General features: G+C 42.1%; 2 protein-coding genes across 2 annotated transcripts; both read right to left on the bottom strand.

Moving 5' to 3' along the window:
• Positions 1-447: 447 nt before the first annotated feature.
• Positions 448-4,356, bottom strand: LOC307023480 (solute carrier family 2, facilitated glucose transporter member 11-like). Its single transcript, XM_079656775.1, has one exon. It carries the CDS (start codon positions 4,194-4,196, stop codon positions 2,547-2,549), a length of 1,650 nt encoding a protein of 549 aa, XP_079512901.1. The 5' UTR covers positions 4,197-4,356; the 3' UTR covers positions 448-2,546.
• Positions 4,357-5,733: 1,377 nt separating this feature from the next.
• cox19 (cytochrome c oxidase assembly factor COX19) lies at positions 5,734-11,159 on the bottom strand. The gene is made up of 3 exons (XM_079656776.1): positions 10,935-11,159; positions 6,728-6,839; positions 5,734-6,058 (listed from the first exon to the last, which is right to left on the bottom strand). Exons 1-3 carry the CDS (start codon positions 11,011-11,013, stop codon positions 5,965-5,967), a joined length of 285 nt encoding a protein of 94 aa, XP_079512902.1. The 5' UTR covers positions 11,014-11,159; the 3' UTR covers positions 5,734-5,964.
• Between the last annotated feature and the right edge of the window lie 524 nt (positions 11,160-11,683).

Genomic DNA, 11,683 nt, shown 5'->3' with positions numbered 1-11,683 from the left:
ATTAGGCTATAAAGGAACTACAATGACTTCAGGTCACCAATGCTAAGCTAAAGGCGGCTAATGTTGGGCTATAAAGGAACTACAGCACGGTCACATGACTTCACGTCACCACCGCTAAGCTAAAGGTGGCTAATGTTGGGCTATAAAGGAACTACAGCACGGTCACATGACTTCACGTCACCACCGCTAAGCTAAAGGTGGCTAATGTTGGGCTATAAAGGAACTACAGCACGGTCACATGACTTCACCACCGCTAAGCTAAAGGCGGCTAATGTTGGGCTATAAAGGAACTACAGCACGGTCACATGACTACAGGTCACCACCGCTAAGCTAAAGGTGGCTAGTGTTGGGCTATAAAGGAACTACAGCACGGTCACATGACTACAGGTCACCACCGCTAAGCTAAAGGTGGCTAATGTTGGGCTATAAAGGAACTACAGCACGGTCACATGACTACAGGTCACCACCGCTAAGCTAAAGGTGGCTAGTGTTGGGCTATAAAGGAACTACAGCACGGTCACATGACTTCACGTCACCACCGCTAAGCTAAAGGAGGCTAATGTTGGGCTATAAAGGAACTACAGCACGGTCACATGACTTCACGCCACCACCGCTAAGCTAAAGGTGGCTAATGTTGGGCTATAAAGGAACTACAGCACGGTCACATGACTACAGGTCACCATCGCTAAGCTAAAGGCGGCTAATGTTGGGCTGTATTTTACTGAACAGTAAAATAACACAAGCGTGGATCACCGGCACTGTTATCTGCCCGGTGCAGAAGTGTTGAATTAGAGTGGGTAATCCTTGAACACATTCAATCAAAATGATTACCCAGTCTACTGCTAACACCTGTATTACTGTCAAGACCTTTTCACTGTGAATATGCTGCTACGCTGGAGGTGTATAATCATCTTGCAATCACCAATAAAGTCTTATCTTGAATTCACAAAGGTACCGTAACTCCAAACGTTGTTCCAAACGTTGGCGTAATGAGAAGTTTATGGGGGGAATAAAATTGAAAGATGATTAGCAAAAGAAGCTGATTCAAGCATTAATTGTTTTTGAAGAGGGAATATTTCTTGGGACCCTATTATGGTAATTTTAAGGATCATATTGGTATTTGATGCCTCTAATTTGACACGTTAACATGCTTTTACGTTTAAAAACTACATCAATTGTTTCCATATGTGGTCTAAGAAAGTCTTAAAATATTAGTAAACAAAAACCACTCTCTCCCAAATCCATATCGTAGACTACATATTAGGGTCATTTTAAGGTTCATATTAGTATTTTAGGGCTTTCAATTTGACACATTTACATGCATTAATGTTTTAAAAACTATTTATTTTTCTCTTAAAGGTCGAACTACATCAATTTTTTCCATATGTGGTCTAAGAAAGTCCTACAATAATGGTAAGCAAAAACCACTCTCTCCCAAATCCAAATCTTAGCGTGCTATAACTTAAATATGTGCTGTCATCAAGTATAAAGATGGGAAAGCTGGTATAGATTACATAGGAGAATGTTCGGGGGCCATATGAGTAATAAATAGGATTTATTTGGGTATAAATAAATAAATAAATAAATAAATAAATAAATAAAACATCCTGTAGGTCCGTGGAAACAGATTTATTTCTCTGGTTCCTGGCTATGAGAGAGAGAAGCTCACACATATTGATTGGACTTTCCTAACTATGGCATTCACAGAATAGGATTTGTAATTTAGGTCGTGTTCCCCTTTTAATCACTCTGATGTTTAACTGATTTAACAAGGGGTACTGAATGAAATGAAGCTGGGACAGATTTAAAAGTGAACTACAACAGTCCTATTGTTCTACTTTCACAGGAGATTGAGATTCATACAGAACGCTCCCCTTTGAAAAGGCAATTATTAATCTAACAGTCATACTGTTACGCTGCTAGAGAGCCATCTTGTGTGACCGAGCTGTAGATAATTAACAGAGAGCGGCTATAAAATAAGTAAATATAGATTTTCTTGCATGAGTCCACATAACGTAGAATAAGAAATGTTTTCATTAATTGAACGACAGCTAAACTAAATCCAAACATATGTCGATCGACTTGTCAAACGTGCATTTTCAGTTAAACCTCACTTAATATTAGACATAAACAGTCTGTTCATGCGAGTCTGAAGTGATTTCAATATTAAGGTCTCAATGAAAGTGCAAGTGTTAGTGAATTAGTGAACATATGAGAGAATATGGAGACTTATGCTATACTGAATAAGTTATGTAAGAGTTTGTAAACACATGTTTCGATATGAATTTGTAAGGCAGACCCCATTTACTTCAAATCATCTCTCCATGTTTGGGTTTCTTTTTCAGTTTGGCAGTGTGCAAAACATTTCACGAATTCAAAAATAACATTGGGTTAGTAATCCATCTACAATTAACTATTGCATATTTAACTCTATTGCACTTCTGCTGGAGTTTGGCATACTTTCCAAAGACTTACCACATAAATAAAAACACAGCATAAATAGGACAGTTAAGGGATTTCACTTAACAACAACAAAGGCACTTCTTTTACACATTCACTTGAGGTCGTATACTCTCCAGGTCAGGTTTACGATCAGGATCCAGCATTAGGTTAGTAAGAGAGGCAGCTTTACCCAGTTGGTATTGCTCCTTCATGGGTTCATCCATTTCCACCTCTGAATACTCTTTCTTCTTTCCATTCCTTCCATCAAAATCTGCTGTGATCTCTGCCAGCGTCTTTCCTTTAGTCTCCGGTAAAGTGAGCCCTAAAAACACAGCGGAGGCCACACAGACGACAAAGAACGGCAGGAAACAGAAATCCCCGAACACGTTGACGATAAACGGGAACAGCATGCCCACCAAAAACAAACTGACCCACATGCAAGACCCGGCAACCATGTAAGCAGCCGGACGAGCCGATTGGTCAAAGATCTCGGCCGGTAGGATCCCCGAAACGCCTGCGGGACCCAAACCAAAACTGAGGATATAGGCGAAAACACAAGCCATGCTGAGGTACGCCATCCCGGCAACACCTCGACTCTGGAGGTTCAGAGCAACGGTGAAAACTACGCTCCAGAAAGACATCAAACTGTACCCTCCAATAAGAAGGTATCTACGTCCAACTCTTTCGATCAGCAGGTTGCTCAGGATAGACGCAGTAAACTCGGACGCCCCCGTGCCGATGGTGATGTATTGGATCTTCTGTGGAGGTATCCCGGCTGCGAGGAAGATGTAGTAAGCGTAGACGTAGATGGAGTCGTTGCCGCAGAGCATCATGGCGCTACTGGCCGCCATGACAGTCCTGAGCTGAGATCGAAGGCCTGCATCTTTAAACAGAGTCCAAGGCGTCTTGTTGGCAGAAGATCCAGACTTCAAGGCTGCAGATTTTTGCTGCTCCTGCTCCTCAAGCATCTCCTCCACCTCCAAAATGGAAGCTACGCCACCTCGGAGCCTCCCAAGCGCCTTGACACAAGCGTCCTTGTCTCCTCGGTCGATGAGAAGGTACCTAGGGCTTTCTGGAAACCATGGTAAGGAGAGAAGTTGGATCAACCCTGGCAAAGCGTTACTAGCTAGTAAATAAGGCCAAAGATGTTGTGCACCCAGAACTTCAGTGAGACCCACAACTTGACCCAGGAAAATCCCAAACGCGGTGAAAACGGCCGAGGAAAAAGCCACAGCACCCCTGAGATGTTTGGGTGCGCTTTCCCCAAAATACATAGGCTGTACGTTCATACTGACGCCTGAGTTAATCCCCACTAGGAAGCGAGCGAAGATGATCATCTCGAAGGATTTCGCCACCCTGGAAGTGAGCACGAGCACAGCGCCAGCGAACAGGAAACCGTTGTTTAGAAGCAGAGAGTTCTTCCTGCCAAATCGGACCGAAAGAGGACCGGCGAGAAGGGCTCCGAGCAAACCCCCGAGGGAAAAGGCTGAAACGATGATGGTCCACATTAAGGTGAGTTGAGAACTTTCCAAACCAGAGCCCCATCGCTCCATGTAGGTGTCGTTGATGAAGGTCTGGATGTAGCTGGTGGGAGCGTTGATGATGGAGATGTTGTAGCCATATTGGAAAGTTCCTCCAATGGCTGCAGAGCAAATGGTCAAAGTGAGGATTATGGCTCCACCACCACCATCTTCACCTCCAATTGAGGGTCTAATGGTTTCTTCTGGCTCACCTTTTGGGTCCATTTGAGGCATGGTTGTGTCTCTCAGGAGGAAACACAAACGTGTGGATCCTGCAGTCTCTTAAAACTACAGTTAGCTCCAGCTTAATGTATAACGTTAGTGTTGAACAAGCATGTCATTTAGAGTAATTATGTAACCAAGATAACGGTTTAGATTTCCTGTGAAGAAAAACGTTGTTGTACAGTACACACAGGAATAGCTGGTTTCATTTTTTGTCAATCACTATTTTTTCCTCGCTTGACCTCTCAGGCATTTTCCTTCCGCACAACCAGGCCAAAGAAATCCCGAAAGTAGCAACACCAAACCAACTGGATGCTTCTATACCTGTATTATAGCAAGGTATTGGCGTTTAACTATAAATATTAAACATTAAGCAGAGATAAAACGGGCTATACAGCGAGCTAAAAGGGAAACAGTAGCCTGACAGTCCGAGTTGAGGGTTCCACTTCCTCCTTACTGCCTATGCAAGTTCAGGCTTCTGATTGGTTCACAGCCCCGTAAAACACAACGTGATCTCTATGCGACTGACACAGGATGAAAAATATGTAAGAATAAACGTTTTATTTAGTCAAAATACTGTTTTAGGTATTGCCCAATAACGTCAGAGTCACACAAAGTACAGTTATTTTTGGTTTGAAGACGTGTTTTTGAAATTATTCAACATTCAGCAAATATAAGGTCTCTATGCACTCAGATGACCAGCATAACAACAGGTGAATAGTAAAACATGACAAGTGTGGTGTGTGTGTGTGTGTGTGTGTGTGTGTGTGTGTGTGTGTGTGTGTGTGTGTGTGTGTGTGTGTGTGTGTGTGTGTGTGTGTGTGTGTGTGTGTTAATAGCACATTGAGATCACCTGATTTGAATGATGTTCTGATCCACATGTGTTTGCTTTTAGTTGGACTTTATTTATTTGTGTCTCTTAACAAGTGTTGTTTTGTATAACTGGCTGAGTGGGATTGAAAGTTACAATCAAGTTAAATGTTTAAAATGTGAAAACACATGTTTGTCTTTCTGTTTCAAATAAATGACACCACTTATATAAGTGGGTATCTACTTTCTTCTATATTTTTAGGGAGGAGCATTAAGCATCGGTCACTCTGTATGTGTCTGAAAGGGATGAAAAGTAGTAAATATAGTTCCATTGTTTTCCATGTGCTTTTATATTCTCATTTTCTTTCTGTGAAACTATTGTTATGGCATATTTCATTTTCCCATGTTAGGAGTTTTCTTCAGATTAACTTTATTTCTCCACAAAACCATTTTTTGCCATATATATTTACATTTAACAGCAAGAGTAAGATGGATTTTGATATTAAAAAAAAGGCTAAATACATGTTTCTCACATATTTAAAATGTGAGGTGAACAGGGTAACATGTTTCCATCATGAGAAATGTATTTTTACATTTCACTTGTGTGAAGAAAATAAGAATAGAAGCACTAGGAACGCTTATTTATACTTATCATTGATTAAATCCATCCATACAGATGCAGTAGCAACACGTTACCAGCAGATGTCGCCATCCAGACCATTAAATGCTGAAGTCACAGTTTAATTTAAATACAAAAGGTTTATTAGAATGCCAAAACAGCATCTCCATATATTATACATTATATTTTATGTACACAGACGATTCATTGTGTTTGTTCTCCGTAACAAACTGAGACCACAAGGCAAACCACGGCAAGTCTCCTCTCGCACTCTTAAAGTCTTTTGAAATCTTCTCAGCTTCAAACTGCATTTAATATGCTTTAATAGGACAATATATAGTCCGCAGCAGGTCATGGTTTAGTGTCTCCGTCTGATTGGCTGGGAGGAGGGTCTAACAGGTCTTTGAAGCCCAGTTTCACCATTGGCTCCTTGGTCATCAGCTGACTGGAAAACACACGATGAAAAGGACAAAGTTAGGAATAAATCAGGATCAGGTTTATCACCAGGTAGGTTGACACGTACGAGGAATTTGGCATAAAAGTCAAACAACAATTAAAAACTATTGTGACCATGACCTAATGGGGTAGGGTATTTGTCTTTCCTTTAATAGACAAATTGCCCTGTACTTTATTTAATGAACGTGCCATGTTGTGTAGCCATCATTACATTACATGTCACTTGTTAGACGCAATTTGGGGTGAAGTGTCTCAGTGACACAACGACATGCTGACTGCAGTGGGGACTCGAACTTCCTATCCTCTGATTCGAAGATCAGCGCACTAACCCACTGCGCCACACGCCTCCCCATCAGGCTGCACAACATGGGGTCAACAATGTGGAACAATAACTGGACACAAACACACACTGTTTCCACACACCCATGTTAATATATATAATCTGTGTATGACCCAATATGTATATATGTTCATCTTCATTTTAATTCATTTCTTACTTCATAGTTTATATACCATGACATTTTTCCATGGCATAAAATGTATACGTTTTTTATTCAATCAATTCTATACTATAAAAAAGAAAAACAGTCAAATATAGTCTAACAATGGTGACTTGAGTGAAATGTGAGGATTACAAAGAGGTGTCTGTTTGAATTACTTTTCCATGCGGCACTCCAGGTAGTCTTTGGACTGCAGTCGGCACTTGGAGTTGTCGAAGCTGTTGTCTCTGAGGCATTTCATAAACGTCTCCTGGAAGATTTTACACTCTCCTGAAACAATACGGCACATTCAGAGAGAAGCTTGTCAGTCGTCACATTTACTTCATGTCAGATTATCAAGTGTGTCTATTTGTTTCTATAATAATAATAATGCATTTTATTTATGGACGCCTTTCAAAGCTCTCAAGGACACCTCACAGAGCATCATTAAAAACAAGCGACAAAGAAGATCAAACAGTGAGACTTCAAAACAACAATCAGTTTTAGAGGAATTAAGATTTTGAATACGCCAGTTTAAAAAGGTGGGTTTTCAGGCAGGATTTGAAGGTTGAGAGTGAGTCCATATTGTCCCGTCTATGTGTGTCCCGTCTATGTGTGTGGTGTGTCCTCTCTGTGTGTGTGGTGTGTCCTCTCTGTGTGTGTGGTGTGTCCTGTCTATGTGTGTGGTGTGTCCTCTCTATGTGTGTGGTGTGTCCTCTCTGTGTGTGTGGTGTGTCCTCTCTATGTGTGTGGTGTGTCCTCTCTATGTGTGTGGTGTGTCCAGTCTATGTGTGTGGTGTGTCCTGTCTGTATGTGTGGTGTGTCCTGTCTATGTGTGTGGTGTGTCCTGTCTATGTGTGTGGTGTGTCCTCTCTATGTGTGTGGTGTGTCCCGTCTATGTGTGTGGTGTGTCCAGTCTATGTGTGTGGTGTGTCCAGTCTATGTGTGTGGTGTGTCCTGTCTATGTGTGTGGTGTGTCCTGTCTATGTGTGTGGTGTGTCCCGTCTATGTGTGTGGTGTGTCCAGTCTATGTGTGTGGTGTGTCCTGTCTATGTGTGTGGTGTGTCCTCTCTATGTGTGTGGTGTGTCCCGTCTATGTGTGTGGTGTGTCCAGTCTATGTGTGTGGTGTGTCCTGTCTATGTGTGTGGTGTGTCCTCTCTATGTGTGTGGTGTGTCCTGTCTATGTGTGTGGTGTGTCCTGTCTATGTGTGTGGTGTGTCCTCTCTATGTGTGTGGTGTGTCCCGTCTATGTGTGTGGTGTGTCCAGTCTATGTGTGTGGTGTGTCCAGTCTATGTGTGTGGTGTGTCCTGTCTATGTGTGTGGTGTGTCCTGTCTATGTGTGTGGTGTGTCCTGTCTATGTGTGTGGTGTGTCCCGTCTATGTGTGTGGTGTGTCCACTCTATGTGTGTGGTGTGTCCTGTCTATGTGTGTGGTGTGTCCCGTCTATGTGTGTGGTGTGTCCCGTCTATGTGTGTGGTGTGTCCCGTCTATGTGTGTGGTGTGTCCTCTCTATGTGTGTGGTGTGTCCTCTCTATGTGTGTGGTGTGTCCTGTCTATGTGTGTGGTGTGTCCTCTCTATGTGTGTGGTGTGTCCTGTCTATGTGTGTGGTGTGTCCTGTCTATGTGTGTGGTGTGTCCCGTCTATGTGTGTGGTGTGTCCCGTCTATGTGTGTGGTGTGTCCTCTCTATGTGTGTGGTGTGTCCTGTCTATGTGTGTGGTGTGTCCTGTCTATGTGTGGTGTGTCCCGTCTATGTGTGTGGTGTGTCCAGTCTATGTGTGTGGTGTGTCCAGTCTATGTGTGTGGTGTGTCCTCTCTATGTGTGTGGTGTGTCCTGTCTATGTGTGTGGTGTGTCCTGTCTATGTGTGTGGTGTGTCCTCTCTATGTGTGTGGTGTGTCCTCTCTATGTGTGTGGTGTGTCCTCTCTATGTGTGTGGTGTGTCCAGTCTATGTGTGGTGTGTCCCGTCTATGTGTGTGGTGTGTCCAGTCTATGTGTGTGGTGTGTCCAGTCTATGTGTGTGGTGTGTCCTCTCTATGTGTGTGGTGTGTCCTGTCTATGTGTGTGGTGTGTCCTGTCTATGTGTGTGGTGTGTCCTCTCTATGTGTGTGGTGTGTCCTGTCTATGTGTGTGGTGTGTCCTGTCTATGTGTGTGGTGTGTCCTGTCTATGTGTGTGGTGTGTCCTGTCTATGTGTGTGGTGTGTCCCGTCTATGTGTGTGGTGTGTCCTGTCTATGTGTGTGGTGTGTCCTGTCTATGTGTGTGGTGTGTCCTGTCTATGTGTGTGGTGTGTCCCGTCTATGTGTGTGGTGTGTCCAGTCTATGTGTGTGGTGTGTCCTCTCTATGTGTGTGGTGTGTCCTCTCTATGTGTGTGGTGTGTCCTCTCTATGTGTGTGGTGTGTCCTCTCTATGTGTGTGGTGTGTCCCGTCTATGTGTGTGGTGTGTCCTCTCTATGTGTGTGGTGTGTCCTGTCTATGTGTGTGGTGTGTCCTCTCTGTGTGTGTGGTGTGTCCTCTCTATGTGTGTGGTGTGTCCTCTCTATGTGTGTGGTGTGTCCTCTCTATGTGTGTGGTGTGTCCCGTCTATGTGTGTGGTGTGTCCTCTCTATGTGTGTGGTGTGTCCCGTCTATGTGTGTGGTGTGTCCTGTCTATGTGTGTGGTGTGTCCTCTCTATGTGTGTGGTGTGTCCTCTCTATGTGTGTGGTGTGTCCTCTCTATGTGTGTGGTGTGTCCCGTCTATGTGTGTGGTGTGTCCTCTCTATGTGTGTGGTGTGTCCTGTCTATGTGTGTGGTGTGTCCCGTCTATGTGTGTGGTGTGTCCTCTCTATGTGTGTGGTGTGTCCTCTCTATGTGTGTGGTGTGTCCTGTCTATGTGTGTGGTGTGTCCTGTCTATGTGTGTGGTGTGTCCAGTCTATGTGTGTGGTGTGTCCTGTCTATGTGTGTGGTGTGTCCTGTCTATGTGTGTGGTGTGTCCTGTCTATGTGTGTGGTGTGTCCAGTCTATGTGTGTGGTGTGTCCTGTCTATGTGTGTGGTGTGTCCCGTCTATGTGTGTGGTGTGTCCTGTCTATGTGTGTGGTGTGTCCTGTCTATGTGTGTGGTGTGTCCACTCTATGTGTGTAGTGTGTCCTGTCTATGTGTGTGGTGTGTCCTCTCTATGTGTGTGGTGTGTCCTGTTCTTATGTGTGTTCCTTTCAGGACTCCACGTGGTCTGCGTTTTGTTTTTATGTTGACGTTAACCATGTTATTATTGATACTATTCATGTCTCTCTGGTCTTCATTTTAACGTTTGTTCTTACTTGTGAAGCACTTGTTATAGGTGCTATGATAAATAAACGTATTATTATTATTCTGTTGTGTTTGTTTCTTCATGTGTTTTCTGCCTCGTTCTGCCTTCTAAGCGCAGGGTACAGTGGAGAATTGATGGATTTGTGTCGACCTTAATCTACTCTTGACTAGGGCTGTTGAAATTAATCGTTTCTACGATGCATCGTGATGCGGACGTGGACGATTCTGAATCGATGCAGGGACCGAACATCATCGATTATAGCGTAGTGCTTCCTGATCTCTGAGGCATTTCATAAACGTCTCCTTGAACAATACGGCACATTCAGTACTAATGGCTATTCCAAGCTTGGATTGTGTCGACCTTAATCTACTCTTGACAGGTAAGGAACTAATTGAACCGCTCTTAAAACAATCTAAACTCTGCCTTTAAATTAGGAAAGGGTAGCGCATCCTATTTTATTTGTATTCACTTGCACTATTCTAACTATTTTATCGTGTTGGAGGAGCCTGTGACCTCAGATTTTCATTGATATATCTACACTGTAGCTATGCACACATGACAATACAAGCCTTGCATCTTGAATCTTGACAGTCTGATATTTAATTTAAGTCCAAATTAGGAAATGATATTGTCCTAGGAGCAGTGTAGTCAACCATTACACGAGTTAAACATATGTAAAAGATACAATAAGATACAAATATAAGATAAACACAATGAACACTAGCAGCTAAAAATGTACAAATTCACATTAGAAAGGACATATATGAATAGAGTATCTAATTAATACACTATATAACGAAGATATTGAGTACTCACAGTGTCACTAAGCTACTGTAATATATAGAAATAGACTAGACACATATTGGCAGTAGCATAAATTAGCCATTAGCTTGTATGCATTAACCTCCAGCGTCAGAGATGAATGCGTTGTATAATCAAAGTAAAATGGACTAAAATGACTCCTGTACAACGTCTGGCTCTGCGTAAACTCATGACTCTTTTGCAAAACATGCATTAGCTCTGAGTGCATAATGAATTTAAACTACAGCGTCATTGTAACTCTGGTTTTACAGGACATGTTGTGTGTTTTCTCACCGAAATGATCAATAGGAAACGCGCCTTTATCAGGAGCGCGAGGCTTGAAACTCTTCGACCCGAAATTCATCGCAGACATTTTAAAAAAGCTTTTAAAACAAGCTTTGTTGAAGATTATTGCAAAAACAGCAACAGAATAACGTGACCCTGTTGTCTCGTGAATATGACGTAATGTTTCGTCTCTGCCTGCACACACACAGACAGTAGCAGTCGATTGGATCGCATCGATGATGGAGTAGGTTTTCGATTAAATCCTTAAAGAAGCAAACACTCGCCACCAGAAATAATATACATTAGTTTTGATCATGTAAAATTGTATGTAATGTCTTTCTTTGTAAAGGAATACTTCCAAAAATAGTATTAATACTATAATGAATTACTTTAAATTACAATTAAATGCAGAATATCCTGAGAGAAAATAATTGTTATCTTCAACTTATTAAGTCTTTTTATTGAATACGCAAAAATAAACAAACTAATAAAAAGTACTAGGCTATAATTCAGGCACAGATGACAGACCTACACCTCCTGTCTGACCTACTAAACTTGATATAATATTATGAACAACATGATTATAATACCCTACTGTAAAATAACAAATAGGGTCCTATAATAATTATCTTTTATGTTGTACTCTAATCCCTATTATATATATCTTTCCTCTTATGCAATTGATTTATTGATGAGGATTTGAAGACATACCAAGTGTAGATAATGTTTTTTTTTTTATTGAGTTGCTATTATGCTAT

Source organism: Notothenia rossii (genome assembly GCF_949606895.1).
Source record: "Notothenia rossii genome assembly, chromosome: 11".
In the NCBI taxonomy this organism is placed as follows: Eukaryota; Metazoa; Chordata; class Actinopteri; order Perciformes; family Nototheniidae; genus Notothenia; species Notothenia rossii.
This window is presented reverse-complemented; position numbering and strand designations above follow the sequence as displayed.

Coding starts and splice junctions, on each gene's coding strand:
- LOC307023480 (XM_079656775.1), bottom strand. CDS start 4,196: ATGCCTCAAATGGACCCAAAAGGTGAGCCAGAAGAAACCATTAGACCC.
- cox19 (XM_079656776.1), bottom strand. CDS start 11,013: ATGTCTGCGATGAATTTCGGGTCGAAGAGTTTCAAGCCTCGCGCTCCT. Junction 6,840..10,934: donor GTTTCCTATTGATCATTTCG/GTGAGAAAACAC, acceptor GTATTGTTTCAG/GAGAGTGTAAAATCTTCCAG. Junction 6,059..6,727: donor CTGGAGTGCCGCATGGAAAA/GTAATTCAAACA, acceptor TGTGTTTTCCAG/TCAGCTGATGACCAAGGAGC.